Source organism: Chenopodium quinoa, unplaced genomic scaffold (assembly GCF_001683475.1).
Source record: "Chenopodium quinoa cultivar QQ74 unplaced genomic scaffold, ASM168347v1, whole genome shotgun sequence".
Taxonomy (NCBI): domain Eukaryota; kingdom Viridiplantae; phylum Streptophyta; class Magnoliopsida; order Caryophyllales; family Amaranthaceae; genus Chenopodium; species Chenopodium quinoa.
Window position 1 is genome coordinate 536614 of NW_018743327.1, and position 26362 is coordinate 562975.

Here is a 26362-nt window from a genome sequence, read left to right on the forward strand (position 1 = left end):
TTTTTTAAAAAAAATCACATTTAATAAGTATAGGTTTACTCAGCTTCGTCATATGTGTACTGTTTGTAGTTCCCGCCACTTTGTAAGTGCCAGATCCTATCACTTGCCAATTGCCATGCTTTATTATTAATTATTTTTTTAAAAAAAGTTTAAAAGCACTACAATTTTCACATGAGTATGTAAAATATGCGGAGTAATTAATAAAAAAAAATTATTTGTTCAAAGTCTTAACTTCAACACTATAGCACGCTAGCTAGTAGTATGACTATTGGTGTTTTGACTTCACTCCTTCAAGCTCCAACATCAGATTTCCACTAAATTACTAATGAATCACCGTCTTTTTGCACGCTTGTCACACCTCCACCGTTATTTCAGAAATTTTAATTTATCTTGTTTTTAGCTATTCAATCTTATTTTATAATTTAGGATTTCGTTTTTTACAAATTTGTTTTCAACTAAATTATTTCTTTGAATCCTAATGTCAATCCTCACTTAAATGCTTTTGTAAATTGCTAATTTGTTATACTTGCTAAATTGTGAATTGACGAATTGTGATTTGTTGCTTTGTGCTTGTGTTACTTGCTAAATTGAATAATTTATGTTATTTACTTATTTTGGTTCAGAACCAATGATGTGTTATAATTTATAAAAATTATTGTGTTTATATTTAGACTTGAGTAAGTAAAATTGTTGATTTATTTGATAAATCTAGTTTATATTATCTAATAATATTATTAACGTGTGATTATATTGGATGATTGTTATCGATTAGTTTGTATTCGGTGGTGTCATACCATCCTTGAAATCCTAGCTCCGCCATTGAAAACGGGTGGTATATCGGGTCAAATTTGAGTGGGGCTTCGTTCCATCCACTACCCGATTCGTCATCCGTTTATCACCCGATCCGTCATCCATCCAACATAAATTTATTTTTCCAATTGTTTTTTTTACCTTATATACTTTAAAAAAAAAAAGATTTACCTTTTTTTTTCCAATTGTTTTTTTTTTACCTTATATACTCTTTTTTTTTAATTTTTATACCTTATATACTCTTAGTAGTACTTAAATATATTTCTAAAAATTATTAAAATTGATATTATTTTTTTACAAGGGTAACATACTAACATCGATAGTTTTGATTTATTTGTTGAAAATATAGTCATCACTCATAATATTAACCATCAATAACTTTTATGTATATATAAAAAAGAAATTATTATCATCCGCTAAGCATCTGATCCACCTGTTTCACTTGCGGGTGACGGATGGATTGGATGCGAGTGATAAAATTTTGCAGGTGGCATGTGGATCGGTGTAGCGGATGGTGTGAACTGGTGGATGCGAATGGAGCTCCATCCGACCCGAATCTAACCCGTTGTTAATTATACTAGTTTCAACTATCTCTTTTTCTTTAAAATTAATTTTACTAGGTTTATACTATACATAATGGATTATTCTCAAAATCTATTTAGTTAATATTATCCGTGTTTTCAATATTCCCAAAGCAAAGAACATTTGAGTTCCCAAAATCCCATCCAAATACCTCAAATAGCCACACTCCAACAACTTATCTAACTCCTCAAACTTTTGATGGTCTAAATCATGTTTATTTAATTGACCAACATACAATGACATATATATAATCACCTCTCTTATTGTTAAATTACCCGCCTGTTAGACCAAGTAATCGTCCAATTATGCCGGAGTATTATTCTCATCCACTTTATCCCAATAAACGATACATAGATCATGTGTACTATTCTCGTCCACTTTATCCCAACGACCCCTAAACCTCCTTTTGATTTCTTCATACAAACAACGAGGCTTATGATGTAAGTTGCTATGTCCGAGGAATTTTCTACAGACAACATTTATTTAATCAATTAAAAACATCCATTGGTATACCATGATCTGAGCCCAATAAACCTGGATACTAATCAATACAACATACCTAAATGTAAAACACAAGTGTCAAGAGCTTCATCTTAGCACATATCAACCTCTTGTGAACCTTGTCATGGCCAGAACTTCATTCATCTCATTTTCATCTCGTTGTCATGACTAGCGGTGTTTCGATTTTGACTTTTTTTTCTGATCAAGGGTTTGTCGAAATAAGTCCATTCCTAAATGAATCTATGCTATTATAACTCATCCTTGGTTTCCAAGCATGGTGGAAAAATGAGGATTAGTGTCTTTGGTGTTTTTAGCAGGTGAATTAATTACAAGCCCCATGGTGAGCACAAAATTTTTCAGCGCAAATCTTAGAAAGTAACTCTTAGAATTTGCTTAAGGATTGAAGAGTTAAATAATCAAGACTTGCAAAAACACTATAAGCAAACTAGAAGTAATTCAATATAGATTAATGAAATAGTAACAAAGATAAAGCTAATAGACTAAATAAACAATATAAATGAACATAAAGTAAGAAGTCCATTGATCTTGCATATTCTTTACTTTGATTTTGCCTTGTCTAGTTACATTTCTTTTAATTCATCTTGCTATATTTCTTTCCATCTCCATTTTTTTATTCTTGGACGTGTACAAGGTTAATCTTGGCTGCAATTTACATTTGGGTGGATTGTGCTAAATATTGGCCCAACTCCTAAAAAACCCCACTTAAATACTCTCTCCATCTTTTTTTTCTTTTTTTACCTATATAACTTTTCAGGGGATTCTAAAACACGTCTTTAAACGTATAAATTTAAATTTTCATAACCGTTAAAGTTATAAAAACTTAATATTAATAAAATATACAATGAAAGAATTCAATAAGATCTGGCCTAATTATATTATCTTTTATGCATCAATTGAAATTTATAGTCAATGTTTTTTATGTTTGACCAAATATTGAAAATGGGGCAAAAAAAATGCATGCAAGAATTAAGAGAGTAATATTTTAACCAAAGTATTCAACTCAATCACATAATTATTTTTTTTTATTTTTTATTTTTTTTTTCCCATTGTGAGGAGTGGTTCCTAATGTTTTTTTTTCTTACCCTTTTTTTAAAAAAAAAACTCAATCACATAAAATCGTTCTGGTTAAAATGTTACAATTAAAGAAGGAAAAATTCATTTTAATAATCCCAACTTTGACCAATTTACTTTAAATAATCCCAACTATTGATTATTATGCAGTAAACCCAACTTTCACTTGCGTTTTCTTTCTTCAATCCCGTTTACGGATAACTCGAAGAAAAGGTTAAAATTTTTTTTAAACAAAATTATTTGCCACATGTTACATGTTAATTAAAAATAAATATAATTAAATTAAAAAATAAAAAAGGGAAAAAAATACCACCAGCCACTTACGTTGGTGGCCACTCTTTCCCCAGTCAGCCATCCTCCTCCCCCAAACCACCCTCTTTGATCCCCACTGCCACAATTTCGACCTCCCTCCCTAACCCCCACAAGGGGCTGTTTCGAGGGTGGGGGGAGGGAATGGGGGCGGTTTCGACGGTAGTTCTGGTAGTGTAGCAGGGGAGGGTGGTGGTTTTGAAGGTGGGGCTTTAGAGGTGATGCCACTAGTGGTTTGAATTTTGTTTGTTTGTTTGTTTTTTGGATTAATCATGATCTAACACGTGTCGGGTAACTTAAAATAAAAGGTCATTGACTTTTGTCGACCGATTTAGGATTGTTAGAAGAAAGCACAAGTGAAAGTTGAAATAATTGCAAACTAATTGAAAATTGGGATTATTTAAAGTTTGAGAAAAAAAAAAATGGAATACGGAGTACCTTGTAAAGATTAACCATCTCTTTGTGCTCTAAAACCCTACACCCAACTTTCTCCTCTTAAACCCCAAAACCCTTCTTCGAAACTTATTTCATCTTCTCTAACAACAACAAATAAAAATGCGCCCTTTTGTTCACCATGCCTCTAACCAGATTACTTCTTCAGTTTCTGGTACTTCTGCACCTCAACAGGTAACCTGCCCTTCAACTTCATTCCCTTGTTTCGACGAAACCCATGAATTGTTTAATTGATTGTTTCTTGTTATTGTTTGTATTTAATCTTACAGGTTGTTGGAAATACGGGTAATTTATTGCCTAATATAATGCAAATGCAATCGCAAATGGGTTTTGTTAACAACAATGCTAATTACAACCCAAATTTGGGTAATGGTAATGCTCAAATTCCCCCTGGTTTTATGAATGTTCCCAATTTCAATGGTCATTTGGGTAATTCAGCTCAACAAATTCAATCTAATTCTGGGTTTTCACCAAATAGTTTTGGGCAGAATTTGAATGTTTTCGGGTTTCCGGGAAATGGGCAGTTGGGTAATTTGGGTCAAGGAAACCTGAATCAATTGTTTGGGAATAATGGACAGTTTGGGTGGCAAAATCAATTACAAAGTATGAGTCAACTTGGGAATATGCCAATGTTGAATCCTTCTCAAGTTAATGCTTTGACTCAGTTATTAGGTTGTGCTAATCAAGTTGCTCAGGCTATGAATTCGCAAAATGCCGGTTTTATTGGTAACCCTAATCCACAGCTTGGTTTTGGCCATCCTAATGGTGGTTTACAGCAGGCTGGTTTCAGTCAACAGCTGCCTGTAGCTCCTCAGCTGCTGCAGAATGTTTCTGTTCCGCCTTCAAATCCCGCTGTTTCATCTCATCCTCATGGCCAGTCCCCCAATTTTCAGGTATGTATGATTGTGTTTTGTGAACATGGTCGTTTGAATTCCTGTAAAGTGTTTATGCTGTTGCTTTCTTTGTTAATATAGCATTGTCCTAAGTATTTTGTGATTATCATCGCGGAGAATAAGTAAATTTTGTGTTTTGATTCATGAAATCGATGACTTGTTATCATTTTATCCATTAGTGAAGTAATAATTGGGAAGGACTTGAAGTTACGACAGCTTTTGCTCATCCAGTTGAGAATGAAAAACCTTATTAGCCATATTAGGTAGACAATGAGCAAGATTTGCTAGTGTTTCAGGAGCAACCCTATTAAATATAATATCTTCATGATGGCTTATAACCAAATAAGAATAATGTTGCTTATGGTGAATTGGTGATATTGTTATTATTTTTATGTTTAAATTTTGTAAACTTGGTGTTACTCTTTTAGAGCTAGGATATTCCTCTTACGTGCTATGTTGGAGGAGTATATACTCAGTTATAAATTGATATATAATCTTATAGATTTTCCAAATTCCAAGACTTCATATGATTGGAAAAGGGAGGGTAGAAGTTTTTCACTTCACTTTGCGTAACTTGTTTCCCTCTTGAATTCCTTGATACTTTGAGAGTATGGATTTTTCTGAAGAAAACTATCTATGTCTGAGCTCTAGTTTGGAGTCTCAGTCCTTGTCTCCTATCTTAAATGTAAGGAAAGAGAAATAAAAGGCATTTACATGAAGGCGTTCTATGTTATATTCTTACAAGATTTTTGGTTTATAGGAATCTATCATGAAATTGATCAAGTTTCATCCTAGAAAATCATATTGAAAGGGCAATAGATGATGTAGATGAAGTTGTTCTGGTAGTGTTCATGTGAGTTGGTCTTATAGGTTTTAGAGGGTTAATAAGTTTGGGAAGCTTAAATTTGAAGACCAAAGGGAAATAAATATTGGAACACTCTTGATGTTTGTATTCTCTATCATTGGAGTCTTTGGAGACAGAAGAATTTTTTATACTCATATTGAGCCTTCATTCTTTCATTATCGAGACTCTCCCTAATAGTTATTCGTAAAGTTAATTGGGAGCACCTAGGCCTGTATGTACTAGGCCTTGTGCACAAGTGCAAAAGTTTATAGATAAATTCTTGATGTTAGATTACCTTGCATTATGAAGCGAATATGTTATTGAACGAATGTGTGGGTGCTGGGTTTGTCAGTTACTCAGTTGCACACAGGTTATGCTTGCACAGGAGCATTCGTCATCAAGGATGCTCTTGATTCCACCAAATTTTGACTCTGATTATTGGAATCTTTTCCTAACTTTACTCACTTGTATTTAAGGAATTTGCTTAACTGGAAATGACAAGGGGGGGAGTGAAGGGTGGGGAGGAAGGAACGATAACAATATTTTCTTCCAAAAACAATGTTAATTTGAGCTGGCTTATGTATTGTCCGGGCAAAAAGAAATGAAAAAGGAGAACTTAAGTATCTTTACCTCTTACTACACCCTAGCATCTTTTTGATATTTTATACCTCTATCTTTTTCCATTGTGAATTAGAATATACTCTTTCTACTCCATAGTCTTATTCATGAGCTTGATAAAGTTTGTTGAAAGGATGTATTGGCAGCCTGGCAGGGCTTGAATGAAGAAGAAAAGAATACTGTAGAGAACTTGTATCTTCTGGCTAAAGATTTCTATACATGGGAATGAGCTAGTGCAGGCACGTTGCATAAACAATACAAGCTAGGGTGTTTATTTACAAAACAAAAAAAGTGTATTTCTGACTCAAACCAAGTAGTTACCAGGTCTCATATTCATGAGTGTTAACTAATCATTGGAAGGAGTTTTTCAAACTCGTTTCCAATCATGTTTATTCTTATTCTTTTGACTCTCCTAGGTTCCATTCTGTTTAGTTAAATTAGAGAAACAATTTTGAATTTCATTGATTATTGGTTCAAGAAATTAATAAACCACCTCCATCCTTCATACCTTTTCTCTTCCTCGTTTTACTTTTATTAACCTTATCTTTTTACTTCTTATGTGCTAAGAAATCAACATTTATTATGCATAATCATCCTAACATCAAAGCCTCGTGTTCTTCTAGCTCAGCAGCACCACCATTCCATTCCATGGCCTTCCTAATGCACCAATCTTCAGAAAATCAGATCCCCACTAGTTCTTGTCCTAGATCGCCACATCTGTTATCATATCAGGTCTAAAAAGGTCTAATTCCACCATGAGAATTGAAGATTTTTAGCCAATCTTTGTCTGAAAATTCCAGGCTACAACTTGGAGAATTTTGTATGCGAATAATAATTCTCTATTTTCATTTTTTTATTTAAATTTAATTTATTTGTTTTTGTGGCAGATTGAATTTTTGGTGCTTTCTCCCTCTTTTACTCTCTTTTAAGGAGTAATATTAAGAGTTAAATTTATAATAACCATTATGGTATGTATGGAGCCATCTGCATATTTCAAGATTTTGTTAGATCAAGTGGTATTTGGTCATAGCCTACATTTGTTGTCACTTCAATTTTCCTAGCTTGATTGCATTCTTGAGTGCTATTGACTCCACTTGAAGGAATTGACCTTCTTAAAGAGTAACACCTCTGGCCTTTCCAATAAGGCCTGTTAAATATCCCTACTTTGGCTTTCAGCCTTTAGATGAGTGACCGATATAATTTTCTTCGTTTGAACAATAGTATAAGAAGCCACTTTTACCTTTTATTATTAAATTTATTTAGGCCTTAAGAATGATACTCTTTTAAGTGAAATATGCTCCGTTTTGTTTGCATGAAGTTTCCGAATTTCCAAAATACTATTCTTATAGTTTGATATATAATCTTATAGATTTTCCAAATTCTAGGACTTCATATGACTGGAAAAGGGAGGGTGGAAGTTTTTCACATCACTTTGCCTAACTTGTTTCCCTCTTTATTTTTTGAGACTTTGAGAGTATGGAATTTGCTCAAGAAAACTATCTATCTTTGAGCTCTAGCTTGAAGTCTCAGTTTCCTTGTCTCCCCTCTTAAATACAAGGAAAGAAAAATAAAAGGCATTTACATGAAGGTGTTGTATGTTATATTCTTTCCAGATGTTTGGTTTATAGGATTTTATCATGAAAGTGATCAAGTTTCATTCTAGAATATCATATTGAAAGGACTACAGATGGTGTTGATGAAGTTGTTTTTGGTACTATCCTTGTGAGATTGGTCTTAAAGATTTTAGAGCCATTAGAGGTTAATAAGTTTGGGAAGCTTAATTTTGGAGACCAAAGGGAAAGGAATTTTGGAACACTCTTGATATTTGTATTCTCTGTAATTGGAGTCTTAGGAGACTATTTTTTTATTATTTTTTTAATTACTTTTGTTTACTCATATTGAGCCTTCATTCTTTCATCACCGATGCTCTCTCTAATAGCTATTTGCAAAGTTAATTGAAGCGACTTAGGCTTGTATGTACTAGGCTTTATGCACAAGTGCAAAATTCTATAGGTAATTTCTTGCAGTTAGATTAACTTGCATTATGAAGCGAATACGTTATTGAATGAACGTGGTGCTAGGTTTGTCAATTACTCAGTTGCACACAGAGGCTGTGCTTGCACAGGAGCATTTGTCATCATGGATGCTCTTGATTCCTCAAATTTTGACTCTGATTACTGGAACGTTTTCCTAACTTTACTCATCTGTATTTAAGGAATTTGCTTTACTGGTAATGACTGGGAGGAGTGGGGAGGAAGTAACGATAAAAATATTTTCTTCAAAAAATATTGTTGATTTTAACTGGCTTATGTATCCGGGCAAAAAGAAATGAAAAAGGAGAACTATCTTTACCTCGTACTACACCCTAGCATCTTTGATATTTTATATCTCTAACTTTTTCCATTGTGAATTAGAATAGAGTCTTTCTACTCCATGGTCTTAATATTCATGAGCTTGATAAAGTTTGTTGAAAGGATGTACTGGCTGCCTGGCAGGGCTTGAGTAGAGAACTTGTATCTTTTGCCCAAATAATTCTATACTTGGGGAATGAGCTTGTGATTTGAAGGCACGTTGCTAGCTCTCATTGTTCTGGAGAGCTAGCAGCATGCCTTCACAAGTTCTGTTTGGAGATTTTCGTGAAGGCACGTTGCTATTCTAGAATGAAGAACGCTCCACGTTGCTAGCTCTCAATCTCTCATTCTTTCACGTGCCTTCACAAGACAGAAGATTTCTATAATTGAACTTGTGAAGGTTTGACCAACAGAACTTGGAGAGTTTTATTTTCGAATAATAGTTATATACTGTCATCAATATATTTTAATTTAATTTATTTATTTTTTGTGGCGGATTGAATTTTTGGTGCTTTCTCCCTCTTTTACTCTCTAGAAATGAATAAAAATCATTATGGTATGTATGGCACCATCTGCATATTTCAAGATTTTGTTAGATTAAGTGGTATTTGGTCATAGCCTACATTTGTTGTCACTTCAATTTTCCTAGCTTAATTGCATTCTAGAGTGCTATTGACTCCACTTTAAGGAGTTGACTTTCTTGAAGAGTAACACTTCTGGCTTTTCCAATAAGGCCTGTTAAATATCCCTACTATGGCTTTCATCCTTTAGATGAGTGACCGATATAATTTTCTTCATTTGAACAATATTATAAGAAGTCACATTTACCTTCTTTTATTAGTTAAATTTATTTAGGCCTTAAGAATGATTCTCTTTTTATAAGTGAAATATGCTCCAAAATACTATTCTTATTTAGTTTTTCTAATAAGCCACTGGTTGGAAAGACCAATAATCGAAATCAAGTAAGTCACTATTACCTACCAGTTATGTGGTCAGACTTGTTGATCTACGACCACTTCTTTTGCAAAAAAGCTAAACATGAATCTGCTTATCTTATTCCCGATCCTGGCCTACCTGCTTCAGCATTCCTTGCTCAATAGTTTGTTGTACCCAGATAATTGAACAAAGGGTGGAATTCAGAGAGGAAGTAGGATACCATTCAATTTTTAAGCAGTATTAGATCTTGAATGAGTTGCATTCGCTTGATGGTGTGGTATTGTAATTTGTTTCTGTTTGGTGCAGTAGGGCTGATTATGGGTCATTGCAGTGGTTACTTTGAAATAGGTCTATGTTGGAGAGCAAGAGAGGATGTGTTTGTAAAAATGGTTGTTTGTCTCCACATTTTGTAGTATGTTGTAATAGTATAGTGCACTAACCTGAGGGGGTAGAATACTATTGGTATTGGCGTATTGCAATATTATTCTGTTAAAATTAGCTTGGGGAAGAAGACAAAGAGTTGTTAAACAGGAGAGATACAAAGGAATTCGGAAGGCTATATGTAGAGAAGATCAAATGAAGAAAAAATAAGCCAAAAACTGTTAGATTTAATAATTTAAGTGCATCAAATTACTATTCCATTATTATATTGTTCTTATTTGACATATGGGAAGAAACTAAGGAAAAGTGGACACATTTAGTAAAGTGGGGTATTTGGGTAAATAATCACTTAAGTAGTGGATAGGAAGAGTTAGTGGAGGTACATTGGACCCAATTGATGAGGTGTATGGGGATAAAAATGGAGAAAAATACTGGTTTTAAAGGAAAGATTTTAAAAAAGACCAAGCAAACTGCAACTTGAAGTAAATTTAAATGTAAGGTAGAACAACAATTAGAAACAGAGGGAGTATCATGTATTCAGTTTTCCCTTAATTCTCTTCTATCTTCTCCTTTCACTATTTTTATTTCTCTGACATGTTGCATTACTTGCATATGTATTGTGGGATCAGTTGCATAATCTTTCTGTTTTCGTTGGAGAAGTGCATACATCTTCACTCATGACTGTCTTGCATCTGCAAGGTACTTGATATAGTTCTGTAGTAGTTCTGTAGTACTTGATATAGCTCTGTTGCCACCCAGCATGATGTATGCATATTGATCATGCTATGTTGGTTTTGCATCTTGACTAGAATACTAGACACTGGACTGATTTCTGTGATGATTATGCAGGGTAATCATGGTCAAAAACAAGGAATGCATATTCCAAACTCAAATTATCATCAAAATAAGAGTTTTGTAAACCCTAATAGAGAAGCATCTAACTGGAGGTATACTGTATTTATTATGCTATTTTTTTTTTTTTTTTATTTTTATTTTTTTTTTTTTTTGCAATATAATTGCTCTAATTTTGTCTCTAACTTTGAATTCTTACTGCAGAAATCAAAAGTCTCAAGATCGGCAGATGCATAATCCAAAAGGAAAACTAAAGTTTTCTAAGATGAATGAAGGAAAAGGTTTTTAACTTATTCTTGCTTACAAAGCTATGTGGTGTTTTTCCTGTGCTAAACTCAATAGTCATTGTGTTTTGGAGGGTAAAGCCATGTTTGCTGGTAAAATCATCAGCTAGTGGGCTAGCTTGGCTGGATTGATCGGCCTTTTGAAATTGAACCCTTTCTCTCACATGGAAAACATTTTGCTGTAACATAACATCTGGAAGTGTTCGGTGTTACTACCTGAAGCTGGCTGAAGCTTCTTGTGAAGCTGTAGCTCTCTTGCTTTAGAAAAAAAACATCGTCTGATCACTCTAATACAGTTCTTTATATCAGAGCCTATATTGATTATGTTGCAAAAAGATGCCCCAGACTGATTTCATAATTTCACGTGAACAATTGTCTTTGAGTTGCTACTGATATAAGCCTTATTGTGAATATTTGATATTGCTTAGTCTCAGTACCAATTAGTAAATAATTCTTTTTCTCCATTTTTGATGTGTTATGGAATGTAGCAGAATTAAGCCAATGAATAAAATAAAGTTTTCAGAGCATGTAATAGCACATTATGAAATCCTATATATAGCCTGTGTATGCTCTATAAAATCTTAGCATATCTTTAAAGTCTTCTATTTGGGAACGATCTGTTGTCGGTCATGTCATCTTTATAAGAACTTGCTAGCTCAAGAAGGAGAGAGTATTGTTAATTTCTGGCACATAGCTCATGTATGTTAGATATAATCATTAATGAATTAAATGTTGATATCCGAAGTCCTCGTCATCTGGCATAGTTTTATTCCCATAGCTTGTATTTATAACATAGATACCTAGCTTCATGTATTTATAGATATTAAATTAAAGTCAAGATGATGATATAGGATAATAGGACCAATGATGCCAAATGTTTTAATGACTGGTGCAGAAAGTGCAGCAGCAGTAGCAACAACATCAATATATTGTGCTCTTGTAAAGTAGGATCCATAGAAGGTGAGAATATGCAGCTTAGTAGCTCAAATGTTGTATAATTAGAGATAGTTTTTTGAATGTCCCTGAAGTAGAAAAGCTATCACAGTATTCAACCTAAATAAGCAGTATTTTTAGTAAGGTGCCAAAGGTAAAAAGCATTGGTGAATAGAAATAACAAGGAAACATAAAAAGATCATGATAGTGGAATAAGGTAGATTGTTAAAAAACTAAGCTCAAGGAAAACAGAAGACAAGGCCAGACAAGCTATAATTTAGGATCTCCCCTAAAAGCCTAGAAAGCTTAAGAAGTGCCGTTTGGAGATGCCATAAGTAGTTTAAGTCTGAGAAACCTATGCTTCCATGGAATCCTATCTTCCACTTGCTGCAGTAAGTCATCTATGCTTGATCTACATAACCAATGCTTCTATGCCTCTCATCCACAACCTACCTGTGTCACTCAGGCACAGGCATGTAAATTAAGAACCTTTGCATGCCATGGTAAAAATCGAGGTGTCAGATTAGGTCATTAGGTTTTCATACTCATGTCATAATGGTGTCTAAAATGTTCATGTAAACTAAATAAGAGTCAAAGTTACTTTGAATGGAGTGTAATGGTACCCTTCTCCATGTGTTGTAAAATTATTTTTGCTGTGCCTTCTCTTTAGTAAGTCTTTTCTTCTTTTTGATAAACCCCTGTAAGTTTTTCCTTGCTTGGCCATACTTCAATAGCAACTTCTGAATCTCTTCCATCTGCAACTCATGAACTTGTATAGTTGTATGTTTGCTTAACTAATAATGAATGGCTAGCAGTCTAGCAGTAAGTGACTAGAATTTATTATGTATATGATGGATGCCATTGGCTAACCCTCCCTTCAGCAACGATGGTATGAATTTTAGGATCTTAAAACTGCTGTCTTCTATATTATTTCCTCTTAAAAATGCGAAATAGAATCATCTTTCCATGCTTTTAATTCTTATCTGGTCTTAATTATTCTTTCTTATGGCAACATTCTGCTTGCCAATACATGCATGCCTTGGCAAACAGTTTTGTTTCATTGTTTGATTTTCTTTGGTGTAAAATCTGTGGATCTACGGATCTGTATTATAAAATGATGTTCTTCATTTCTTCTGCAAGCAGGCGTTAAAAATGTTGGTTCTGATGATTCTGCAAACCAATCTCAAGGTGGAAAGAAAAGGTACTTGGTTATACAATTGTATATTTTTTATTACATAACAATGAAAAATCAATCTACTCTTTACCACTATAGCTAGAAGCCTAGAACTGTGTAGATTCACTCAGTCTTCTGTTTCTGACAGTGTTGTATCTGCGGTATTTCCTTCTACTTTAACTATAGGTCACTCTCTGTGTTCTACACTGAGAAAGAAATTCAGCAGTGGCGTGAAGAACGCAAGAAAAATTTTCCTTCAAAAGGCAATGTGGAAAAGGTTAGATTACAGTGCCCAGATTTGAATGCTTTCTGTTGATTAGCTTTATCTCACTTCCTCAAGGGTTGGTCTGTTATTTGCAGAAGCTGGCACAAAAGCAAGCAAATGCTGATGCTGCAGATGAAGACGCTAAGTTACGACGTCAGGTATGTTTTTCCTTTTTATTTAAAATTTGACTACTTTTATAGGGTTTGCTTCTATTATTTTCTCATGGATGTGTTGGATATGGATATGGCGTGGTGCAAAAATGTCATTCAATAGTTACTATCTCGAGGATTGTTTCTTTATGACAAATACAAAGTATGTGTTATAGATACTCTTTAAGATGGATGTTATTTCATAAACATAAAAAATTCCTGTTAATCTGGAGAAAAGAAAAAAAATGTCTATCATTGAAATGCTGGAATTGTCTCATGTTTGCAAAGAGGGGCTTCTAACCTCTTGCGCAATGTAGTATTTTTTATTTGGAGGAAGGTCTTCACAAGTTATACTAAGAGAGCATAACTAATGTAGACTGGATTCATATCACCTTGGACTCACTTCTGAGTGATTAAAAAGGAAGTTAACAATGCTTGAACTGTGCTGTGTTTGCAATCTGCAATATTGAATTTGTAGTATTTGTCTGTTTGTACCAGATTCGGGTTGTTCTACTCTAGGGTCTACCATGAAAACTTTGCACATGTTTGGAGGTTTCAAATCAACTGCATTATACTGACAAGCTTTCTGACTACATAATCATTTGATATATAGTTATCTTTGCTTGGGGTCAGCATGTAATTATGACCTCCATGTAGGCGATATTTAATATATTTTCATGTTAATCTGGTCACTGTTACCGTTTACTTGCAGTTTGATTTCTCATTTTCTTTGTTGGCAAATGCAGCAACTAAAGGATGTATTGGCAAAGCAAGTTGAGTTGGGATTTGAAGTTCCAGAAATTCCATCCCACTATCTGATAGATCCGGAGCACCAGTCTCATGGGAGGGACAAATCTAGAAGGCCATTGAACAAGGGACGCTTCCAAAATAATGGGCGATTCCAGAATAGATTCGATAAAGGGGGAAAATATGACAATAAAGATCGATTTACTACAAAGAGAGGCACAGAAGATGATGGTTCATTTAAGAAGCATGATCGATTTGCAAAAAGGCAAAGGGTGGAGAGTGATAATGCACCAAAGGCTCATTTGAGTGTCAAGGAACCTACACTTTTGCAAAAGCTTTTGAGCACTGATATAAAGAAAGATCAGAGTCGTCTATTGCAGGCTTTTCGTTTTATGGTCATCAATTCTTTCTTCAGGGACTGGCCTGAGAAACCTCTTAATTTCCCCAAGGTTATTGTCAAGGAAATTGGAGTTGAGAGCGATGCCATTGAAGATGAGTCTTCCATTCTCGAGGGAGAGCTCAGCAATGATGAGGACCAAGACACTCGTGATGGGAAAGATGGTGAAAATGATGTTGTTGACCCTCAAGAAGAGGGAGAAATCACAGACTAGAAGTATTTTTGTTGTGACATTGTATATTATATGTACTTTTTGTACTCCTGACCACATTTGACAATCTCAATTTAAGGTTTTGTATTTTTGTGTTTGGTTGACCCAAGCTAATATTCAAGGTGAAATAGATATTTGATTATAGTTATAAGCTATAGCTTGTAAATTCAATGGCAGCAACAACAAAGCGTCTGAACTGCCAGCCAATGAGCCGGAGATATCCACAAGCGTCATCTCCAGTTTCTTTCTTGGTCCTTTTAGGTGTTTGTGTTTGTTACCAAAAAAAAAAAAAAAGCGTCACATAATGATTTGGTATTGTAATTATGAATTTGTAATGAGAAACATAAGGAAAATGAACCAAGAGAAGTAAAGGGCATACCAATTATTGGTTTATGCACCCTGATGCAACCTAAGAGCAAATTCAAATAACATGAATAAATACAACAGGCACAAGGCCACAAGGGCTAATACAAAAGACCACAAACTCGTAAAGGATACAAGGCTTGAAACGAAAGAATATGAACCCAAAAAAACAAAGAATAAATAGTTTAAACGCAAAGAACATGTATTAGTCTCCATGTATAAGAAAACATGGTTTGTGGTTTAGGGGCTCTAGATGCTCCGTGAGTACAACATGTGTTAACTACAGGTTTAGATATCTGCAGGTTGCTAGATTGCAGGTTACATGTTGCTATGAAGTCAGCGACTAGATTACCAGAATATATTTCCAAGGAATATTCTAAGAAAATCCAAGTTTGAATGAGTCAAGAGAAGTTCCATAAATATAGAAACCAAAAACTCCAACTAACTATTGGCCAAGAACAAGTCAAAGGATAATGGATAAGAGCATGAAGAATGTGGCATGAACCTGGCAACTAACTCCGATTTTCAAAGAATCATCAAAGAAGCTGTTACAAGACTTCAAAAGGCTCTCCTATTATAAATAGGATGAAAAACCATTGTAAAAAGACAAGATACGAGCCTTAGGCATTATATTAGCAATTGGCAACCAAATTTCAGATTCATTCTAAATCAAAAAACAATCTGCATTGTAACTGTACTTAATTCTCAAACTAGTAGATTGGTGGACTCAACGCCACCCGCAGTTTTTACCCTTATTCCTGGGGTTTTCTGCATCGTCATCTTGTGTCTCTTCTTCCCTTTCCCCTTTATTCCTTTTTTCGTACGTTATTCATCCTCATTCATTGAACCTACACTATCACTTGCATATTTATTAATCTAGTTGTTGTCCTATTGAACCTGGTTGAATCTGGCGGTCAGATTTTGGCCTAAACAACATGATAATGACACGAATGTTGAGAGTGCCAAGAAATTAAAGAATACCCTTAGGATCAGAATATTCCCCTCCTACGATCAATGCTTGCAATGTTATGTCTATCAAAGTTGGCGAACGCTTCTTGTTCTCGTCCACCCCTTTTTTTTTTTTTTTTTTTTTTTTTGAAAAAAAGTCTTAAGTGACACTAAATTTCATTAAACAAAGTCATACGACATCTACAATTGACAATTAATGATAATGAAAACGAATTTAACAAAATCAAACAAGAATTAATCGGGGAAAAGCTAAGAATCCAAATACAAAAATATAACAATTCGGCACATTCTCGATTTGTTGACTCATACAACTTTTGAGTGGATCCGTCGTCGCTTCGCAATTTTGTGAGAAAGTTAATTATTGTGCTGATTTCGTAAACCGAATTCGAGCAATAATCAATCGTAGCCCCGCACAATCGGAGACCAAATTAAACACAAATCTTGTCTTTCGAAGGAGTCTGAAAAACCTTGTCTTTCGAAGAAGATCGAAAAATCCTTGTCTTTTGAAGGAGATATACCCTTTATTTCAAAGGAGACATTATTATTGTAACCTAATAAACAAAAAGCTTAAAAGAAAATAAAGATTGGGGCTTTCCATCGGTGAAATCCGATGGAATCCCCTTCAAAATTTACAATGGAGGCTAGAGTTTAGGAGAGAGAAGAGAGAGAGGAGGCTAAGCTAGGGTTTTTCTTTATTCTTACCAATTACATTTATTCTGAAAACGTGTTTTTTATAAGAGAGAAAGTCGAGAGAAGATAAAGTGATTTTTTAGTAGCACCTTAATATGTGTAATAACGAGTTTGTTCCATTAGTAAATGAGTGTTTGGGGTATTATACTTTTGACAGGATAAAGTCATATGTCCTAATCAAACGAATTACCTAAGTCCTCTAACTAAAGTAGATAGGGAAGTAGGGTCACCATAGGGAAACAAGTCGATTTATTCCTAATTATTTAAAATAATCTAAATTATTAAGTAACCAAATTGTGAAAGGAATTAAAATAGGGAGAATAAAGTAGAAAGAAATCAATTAATAAAAGCCTAGGGAATAGGTTCACCAATAAATAATATTCCAGATAAAATATAATAATCAATTATCAATGCATCAATTAATCAGATCATAAAGGGCTTTCGCTACGTATTACAATCACAGAATTAATCTACCAGTATTAAATCGCATCTCTCGAATCTTGACTTAACCATTTATTATAAATTAACCTGCCTATTGAAACAAAGCCTAAACATCAATTCTCATCTCTCGAATCTCGAATCACGAATCAATATTGCATAACTCATACAATTAAACCGGGCCTAATCTAATTGCATAACATTAAATCAATCAATAGGAATTGAAATTAATCAAGCATTAACAATTAACAATAAGAAATTACCCCTTCATATTATTTATGGATCCCCACAAACACTAGAAATAAAATTACTCACACATAATGAAATCTAAACTAATCAAAACAATTAAACAAAACATGATGAATCAAAGCAATTAAATTACTGAAAATAAAAGAGGAAGAGATCGTTACCAAAATAAACGGAAATAATGAATTGTATAAACCAAGAGTTGTAGAGAGAAAAACATGAGAGAAGTCTAAGCTTAAAACTAAGTAACAGAGAATTTAGCTAATGAAAGAGATAAATGTATCAAAACAAAATTAAACGTATTTATACAAAGCTTAAAAATCCTAATTAGAAACTAAGTGAAATTCGTCGAAAATCATCCTACAAAACACGCGCCCAGTGAGGCACGCCTTTTTCTTCATGAATCCTGACCGGGCGCAAGATAGGGCGAAGGGCAGATCCTTGGTCTTCCAACCCGCCCGGTCGGGCGTGCCTCAAGGCGAGGGCTCACCCAATCGGGCGGTGTCTTGGGCAATGCTTGGAATTCCGTTTGTACTAATAACTCGGCCCAAAGTCTAATCTCCTCTTCGGGGCTTTAATTACTCGGTCCATTGCCGCAACTCTTCTATGTCAAGCCCTTAATCACCGGTTTGAGGCTCTAACCGGCCTTGGGCTATGAAAGATGGTCAATATCCTCTAGTGCTCCAATAATTCCTAGAAAATGCTCTAAATATGCAATTTACTATAAAATCATACCAAAACTACTAAAACACTATAAAGCACATATTAGTAATAAAAGCGGTTCTAAAGAGCCAAAAATACTCCTAATTATGACCAAGGGACGGGGGTAAATTACTATATAAAATAGACATATCAACTTTTATTGTAATATCCCGTATTTTTACACGTATTTTATTTAATATACATACATTTTATACGTATTTTATTTAATATATATATTTTATAAGGGTATTTAAATAACTCTAGCATTTTAATTATGATGTTTTAATTATTTATCCCATGTAAATTGGGAATATTTTACAAAAGGAAAGGTCGTTTAATTATTTAATTAATAGAAGTTGGGGTTTTATTTTAAGAAATTATGATTTTTTAACAAGTTTTAGTAGGGAAGGGATTAGGAAAAACTAAAGGAGGAAAGTTTAGGGTAAAAGGGGAGATAGAGAAGGGGTATAAATATCCCTCTTATGAGGCAATTCAACGTTGCCCAGAGTGGAGAAAACCCAAGGTAAACTTCTCTCCCTTTTCTCTTTATTTTTCTCTTTCTTTTTTTTTTCTTTCTCTCTCCTTCCCTTCCCTTCTTGTCGCGCACAGCACCACCGGCAGCCACCACCACCACCGGTGGGCCGCCGGACACCAGCACCAGCCGGCAGCCACCGGCAGTGGCGCCGACCCCCTGCTGTCGGCAACCCTGTTTTGCCGGAAAAAAAAAGGTTTTCTTTTTTAAAAAAATCAAATCTTTATTACCTAAAACCAATCTATGATATAGTCTAATTATAAATTATGAGTTTGGAGGTTTAAAATTGATGTTTGGTTATTGTAATTGTGTTAATTAATTTTCAGATTTGGTTTTTAATTAAAAAGCCCCAATTTTTGAACCCTAGGTTCTTGATTCATGATTTATTGAAAGATTATGATGCATAATAGAGTAGGCCTTTGTTTTAAGTATTTTAAAACCAAATTACAGCAAGTTTTAATTATAATAAAGTGCTGGAATTTTATGTAGAACACTTGATATTAGGTTTCTTGAAGAAATTTTAATTACCCATTAATTGGGACTTAATTTATGGTGTTTTAAATATAATTTCAGCTTATTTTAATTAAATTATGAAGGGTTTTAAAATAGTATATATTGCTGGAAATTTGTTTAGAGTGGATATTAATACTCTATTATGGATTTAATGTATAGGAGACTTTGAAGTAAGCGATTTCTACTAGTCGTGGCAGTTTTAATAACGTACTCAAGGTACGTACGCGTACTTATCATATCTTGATGATGTAGAATCATGTTAGGTTGATTTCAATCAATTACAAGTAGTATCATGCTAAGGTTTATGTATGGAATTGAGAATTTATGGTGTTTGTGATATTAATACTCTATTATTTAACGTTAATTGTTCTAATTTTTTTTTATATATATACATATATATATATATATATATATATTTATTATTTTTTTTATAAAAAAATAATAATATATAAGGGCCGAATTTTTTTTTTAATTATTTATTTATTTATGGTCCGAAATTTTTTTTTTAGAACACTCGAATTTTTTTTTTTTGTTGTGTGTCGAAAATTATTTTTTTTTATCAGGGCCGAAAATTTTGGCTCTCTTTTTTTTAGGGGGTAAATATGTATTCTTTATTTTTATATATTGCAGGAAGCTAGGATTGAGGTAAGTATTATGTGTTAAAAGCTTTTATTAACATGTTGGTGAGCTTGGGTAGGAGAAAGAAAGGGCATATAGGCTAAGATTTAAATTATTCCCTATGTTCATAATTTTATTTTGAGTGATCAAGCATGTGATTTTACTAGTGTTTGTTGATAAAAGCATGAAAAATGTGTATTATTCTATGTGAACCCTAAAGATTGTATGATTGGACACCGAACTTAATCTCCTACAAGACTGTATTATTTGTTTTATTTTGTTTCTTTAGGGAAGGGAAATCTTTTCTAAGCCTTTCTCTCTACAGGATGCCAATCTTTCCTAGCAAATTTACACAAATGGGATCTCTTGTAAAGAAAAATAATGAACACCCCTATGACTTTGTAGAAAAGATCAGATACTTTTGTTCCTACCTGAGCAATGTCTTACGAGAGAAAGTTTATGACACCCCTGATCGTATTTCGGCAATGATTGTCCATTGTCTTCCAGAGGAGCCCCCTTACATTGCTGTCAAACAGAGATTTTTTGATTTTTACCTTCCAGGAGATGTCCTAAATTACCATAAATACAGAGACTATTATGGCCAGTGGTATCCAGATTATATTTTCTTAACTAAATATCTCGTAAGGGTGGAGAAAGCTCATTGTCAACACTTACACCTTCCCTACCCTGACTACTACTATGATAACCCAGTAGGGAACAATCCTCCTCCTAATCAACAACCAGGAAATTCTGTTTCTTCTTCTTCTTCTTCTTCTTCGTCAGGGGGTGATCAAGCAGAGAATGGAGATCAACAAGAGGGTAATAGTTCACTTATGGACATTTCTGATCCAAATCCACCTCCAACTCCAATAATAATAGACATTTCATCGGATGAGGAGGAAGAAGGGGAGTTTGTACAAGTAGAACCTGAACCTGAGTCACCTGAACTAATGGAAGAGTCAAATGGTTCTAATTTCGATCCTTCAAGCTACAAGAAATCCACCGACAAAAGGGACAACGTTCGAAAGGATTAGATCTTATGACTTTCTTCGACACGAATTCATAGTCTTTATTTTAAAATTATTTGTTATTTCAGTTTTAACTAATAAGTGGCATGATGATAACTTGCTATTTGATACGATTTTAGGGTGTTTTGAACCTAGTTTACTTGATAAAAATTGCGTTTTGGTTCATTTTTTACTCTATTATTATGCAATTTTTGTGTATCCTATGCTTCACGGGTTGTTGGTGTTTTTGTTGAGATTCTAGGTTCAAAAGAACGACCAAATGGAGCCCATGGATACAAAGCCGAGGTTAGAAGCAAGAAGATGGATGAAAGAAGCCAAGGAAAGGAGCATTATAGAAGAAAAGATGAAAAAAGGGGCTTAGAAGACCCTGCACGGCCGTGCCAGACCTTGCACGTCCGTGCAGGAGGTTCCAGAAAGCTTCAGCAAGCTGCCAAGGCCTGCACGGCCGTGCTTAATCTGGCACGTCCGTGCAGAAGAGGGTGCACGGCCGTGCCAGACTTTGCACGTCCGTGCAGGAGTGCTCCAGAAACTCAGAACATTCTGCCAAGGCCTGCACGGACGTGCCAAATTAAGCACGTCCGTGCAGATGTAGCTGCACGTCCGTGCCAATATCTGCACGTCCGTGCGGAACTGCTCGATTCTTAGCAGTACGTTATGCCTCAATTCTGCCCCCTCTGCACGTCCGTGCCAAACTTGGCACGGCCGTGCTTAGTCTTGCACGTCCGTGCCAAATCTGGCACGTCCGTGCAGACCTGCAGTCGAACTCCTTCCTTGTTTTCTCCGTCCTTTTTATTTGGGGGTCATATAAATACCCCTTTTGAGCTCATTTGAGGGGGGTATGCAGTTTTTTAGAGCTTTTCTCTTAGTTTGTAGTCTTAGAACATTAAATTCTCAAATCATTAGTTAGTTCTCAATTATTATCTTGGAATTATTCAAATTCAATCATTGTAGAAGACAAAATCCACCATTGTTGCTCACCTTGAAGCTTCATAGTAACCATTTCTTACTCATCTTTTCTACTTCTCTTTACTTTGTTGTTAATTATTTGCTAGTTCTTGCATGTTTTAGATTGTTAATTAGCTTAATCCTTAGTTTGAATTTGTTCATGAATTGCTTGAAATCTTTAATTGCTTTAACCCCCATGGATTGTGAGTAATCTAAATTCTAGGGTTTGGGCAAAACTCTCAATGTAGTCACTAATTACTTGTTGCATGTGCTAATTTGGTTGTTGTGGGATGTTAATTAGTTGAGCTTAAGTGGTTTAATTGCTTAGTTCTTGTATATGGCCATTGCTAGAACTATTTATCCAAGCTTTCTCAACGAAGGATCGAGAGATGAACTTGAGTTAGCTCCCTTATGCTTGATTGACCCGAAATGCCATGAGAATAGGGATTACCGGTCAAGGGAATGTTTATGTCATCGTGATTATGCTTTAACACTTGTTTTATGCTATGTAACCACGAGAGTAGGTTGTATTCATGATTCAAGTAATCCCTCTAGCTTGAGAGAGTAGTTGGGTGCTTTAGATGACTTCCCCTAATTTATCCCATTAATTTACCTTGATCGTTGCATGCTAATTGTGATTTGTGATGAAGTTGAGTGGTATAACCCAAGCCCTAGATTCCTCTAAATATTGTTAACCTTCTCTTAGCTTTAGTCGAATTGAATTAGAAGAAGTTACTTATAACCAACCCAATTTAGAATTCATTTAGCTTATTTAAACGGTAGTACTCGGTGGTTGATTCAACGCCTCTCTTGGGTTCGACCCTTTCTTACCCTTACTATTGTTAGTGAGACCAAGATAGGAATTATTATCTTTGGTAGGCTCGACGACGGCCTATCAAATTTTGGCGCCGTTGCCGGGGAGGCAAAGTCACATTGAATGTATTATTGTTGAATGAGACTAGATGTGTGTATATGTATAGTAGTTTTCTTACCTTAATTTTTGTTTATGTGTGTTTAACTTGCGATAGTCATTGCTAACGTTTTTCTTAGCTTTGTTTGACTTTGCATGACACGAAAGAGTAAGCAATCACCATTTATTCCCGTTGATCCAGAGCTAAATAGGACTTTGAGAAACGTGAGGAGACTCTTGCAAGGCACACCCGAGTTTTCCATTGTATATTCGGATTCCGATCCGGAAGAGGTTTTTGGAGCTAACGACGAAGATAACATGGGAGAGAATCCTCCTCAACCATTGTTAAGAGACTATGACCACCCCAACGCATTCCAACTTCGGAGTGGCATACGTCTTCCCACTACGGGCAAACAACTTTGAGCTTTCACCTCAACTCATCCGCATGATTCAAAGCGATCAATTTGGGGGTAGTCCTTATGAGTGTCCTTTTGCTCATTTGGACAACTTTCTTGAATTGTGTACAACTATCAAGCAAAACAACATTTCGAAAGAGTTTATTCGGATGCACATGTTTCAATTCTCCCTTCGAGAAAAAGCAAAGCATTGGTTGAGAACGGTTGAAGAGGGATCGTTGAGTACTTGGGATGAGGTGACTAGAGCTTTTCTTGGGAAGTATTGCCCTCCCGAGAAAACCGCTGAATTAAGACGAAAGATCACAAACTTCAACCAAGAGGTTGATGAAACTTTGAGTGAAGCATGGGAGTGGTTCAAAGATTATACTAGAGCATGCCCTCACCACGGTTTCACCTCATGGATCATAGTGCAAAGCTTCTATGATGGTCTTACTCCTACCTCAAGGGCCAACCTTGATTCGGGAGCCGGAGGTAGCCTTAAAAAGCTATCGGTTGACGAGGCCTACAAAATGATTGAGGAAGTGGCTAAGCATTATGCTTATGGAGGTGATAAAAGGCAAGGTCAACCCAAGAAGGGCGGTAAGAATGATATTGAAGAAATAGATCTTATTGCTTCAAAGGTTGATATGTTAGCTCGAAAGCTAGATCAAGTGAACAATGTGCCCGGTAGCTCCTCCCCACAAGTCATGTCTTGTGAGACTTGTGGAGGAAATGACCACTTGGCATCCTATTGCAACACTACAACGGAGCATGTGGCTTCACTTGGTAGGAATGATCCTTACTCCCAAACTTTTAACCAAGGTTGGAAACAACATCCAAATTTTGGGTGGAAACAACCCAATCAAGCTCCCCCTCCTCAAAACAATTACAACCAAGCTCCTCCTTACAATCAACCCCCTCCACAACAACAAGCTCCCTATCGCCACCCCAATCAAAGAGAAAATGTCCAACAAAGACCCCAATACAATCAAGCCCCTCCTCCTCCAAAATCCAACATTGAATCCGTTTTGGAAACCTTCATGACCCAACAAATCAAGATCAATGGGGAAGTTAGTAGCTCAATTCAACAACTCCAAGCACACAACAAGATGATTGAAAGTCAATTATCTCAAATTGCACAACAAGTTGGGTGCACCTCTAACCCCGGTGGTCAATTTCCAAGCACAACGGTAATGAATCCAAAAGAGCAAGCGAAATCAATCACCTTGATTATGGAAGGGGGGTATGAAACTCCAATTATGAGAGAAAATGTTGCCAAAAAGGGATATGAGGGAGATAGTTGGGTAGATGAAAGTGAGTTTGAAAATGAAGTGAGTGAGGAGGCGAGAGGAAGGTCAAAAATGAGTGATGAGGGTGCCTCAAAGAGAGATGAGGGAGAAGTGAAGAGTCAAGCTCCATTGAGAGCATATGAGCCTCATATTCCATTCCCTCATAGAATGATAGAGAAGAAGCTAAATGAGAAACTTTCTAAGTTCCTTGATGAAATGGAAGGACTTCAATCAAACATTCCACTTCTCCATGCTTTGTCTCAAATGCCTACATATGAAAAGTTTTTGAAAAATATTCTTTCTAACAAGAGTGGGCTTGAGGAGAGTGATTCTATCTCTCTTCCAACGGAGATAAGTGCTATTCCTCAAAATGAGCTTCCCGAGAAGTTTGGTGACCCCGGTAATTTTGCTATACCGGTTAAGGTTGGAGATCTTGAATCAACAAATGCTTTGTGTGATCTTGGGGCTAGTGTTAGCCTTATGCCTCTCTCTATGGCAAAAAGATTAAATCTTGGGGAGATTAGCCCCACCAAAATGTCAATCCAACTAGCCGACCGCTCGATTAAAGTCCCATTGGGAGTCTTGAAGGACATCCCAATTCAAGTGGGGAAGGTTCTTGTGCCTTGTGATTTTGTAATCATGGAGATGGATGAGGATTTCAAAATTCCTCTCATATTGGGTAGGCCCTTTTTGAAAACCGCGGGTGTTAATATTGACATGAAACAAGGGCGACTTATCTTACATGTTGGGCATGAAAGAATCTCTTTCTCATTTCCGGAAACGTTGAATGACCCCATGGTTAAACAAGTTCATCGGGTTGATGTTTTGGTTAATATTTTGAAAGAAGACATGGAGGAGTTACAAGATGAATCGACTCATGCTCCGGAGGTGAAAAAGAAAGAGAGGGCCAAGAAGAAAAAGAAAAACAAGATCAAGTTGATAGACAAGATGTTTGGTTGCAATTCTAGTGATGATAGCAATGTGATTATTTTGCCTAAGTAAAATGGCAAGTGTGTGGGAACAATGAGATGGGTAAAAAAGGTGTGCCTTGACCCTCCCTAATTTTGGATAGCGCAATGTCGTCAAGCTAGTGACGTTAATGAAGCGCTTCCGGGAGGAAACCCGAATATTTTTGTAGTGGATTAACTTAAAAAAAAAAAGAAAAGAAAAAAAAAGAAAAAACAAAAGAAAAAAAAAAAAACAGCACAAAGTGCATGTCTTCCAATAACAACCAACAGGAACAAAGGTACCAAGGAGGTTCAAGCGTCGAAGAAGACCCGATCCTTGAGTTAGTCTTCTTTCTCCTTTTTTTTTTTTTTTTTTTTAATTTTTTTATGAGCTTTTATTGCTTAACATTGAGGACAATGTTTATGATAACTTGGGGGGAGTCATTTGCATGCCTTCTTGACATGTTGGTTTGTTTGGTTGCGTTTGTTTTGGTTGTTTCATTTCCCTAATATCCAAGACCCTTAATCCAATTTAGCTTCCTTGAAATCCAAACCTCTTGTCATGTGAATATTAGTGTTCCCTCTCTAGTTAGTAATGTGAATATTTTCGCTTTCTCTTCAAAGAAAAAATGATGAAAAAATTGAAAAATGAAAAAAAAAAAAAAAATTTCCCAAGGTTGAGACTCAAATGACAATGCTTATATGTTTTTCTTGCTTGATTCTTGAGCGATGAGTACTAGTTCTCTTAGAAGGGTGTATGCAAGAGATGGGGTCATTTAGAGGTCTATTAATCTTGATTGCATTAGTGTATATGAAATGAAAGCCAATGAATGCTCAATTGCACACCCATTATAGGATATTGTCTAATTCGCTAAAGTAGGATATGTTTGAATTGAATTGCGGTCCCTTGTGCCCTTAATGTGCCTCCTTTCCTCCCCGAAATGAAACTCTATTAGGGAATTGGTTATATTTGTATCATGTGTAATAAGTGGCAT

At 35.3% G+C, this 26362-nt stretch overlaps 2 protein-coding genes across 2 annotated transcripts; both read left to right on the forward strand.

Annotated features, from left to right (window-relative positions):
* Positions 1-3414: 3414 nt before the first annotated feature.
* On the forward strand, positions 3415-14933 carry LOC110737360. The gene is made up of 8 exons (XM_021917712.1): positions 3415-3921; positions 4017-4640; positions 10620-10717; positions 10827-10903; positions 12983-13040; positions 13200-13290; positions 13374-13436; positions 14174-14933. The coding sequence occupies exons 1-8, from the start codon at positions 3850-3852 to the stop codon at positions 14783-14785; spliced, it is 1695 nt and encodes a 564-aa protein (XP_021773404.1). The 5' UTR covers positions 3415-3849; the 3' UTR covers positions 14786-14933.
* An 8158-nt stretch (positions 14934-23091) lies between these two features.
* On the forward strand, positions 23092-25422 carry LOC110737442. Its single transcript, XM_021917805.1, has 2 exons — positions 23092-24806; positions 24891-25422. The coding sequence occupies exons 1-2, from the start codon at positions 23092-23094 to the stop codon at positions 25420-25422; spliced, it is 2247 nt and encodes a 748-aa protein (XP_021773497.1).
* Positions 25423-26362: the final 940 nt, after the last annotated feature.

Coding starts and splice junctions, on each gene's coding strand:
- LOC110737360 (XM_021917712.1), top strand. CDS start 3,850: ATGCGCCCTTTTGTTCACCATGCCTCTAACCAGATTACTTCTTCAGTT. Junction 13,041..13,199: donor TCTCAAGGTGGAAAGAAAAG/GTACTTGGTTAT, acceptor CTTTAACTATAG/GTCACTCTCTGTGTTCTACA. Junction 13,437..14,173: donor ACGCTAAGTTACGACGTCAG/GTATGTTTTTCC, acceptor TGGCAAATGCAG/CAACTAAAGGATGTATTGGC.
- LOC110737442 (XM_021917805.1), top strand. CDS start 23,092: ATGACCACCCCAACGCATTCCAACTTCGGAGTGGCATACGTCTTCCCA. Junction 24,807..24,890: donor CAAAATGAGCTTCCCGAGAA/GTTTGGTGACCC, acceptor TCTTGGGGCTAG/TGTTAGCCTTATGCCTCTCT.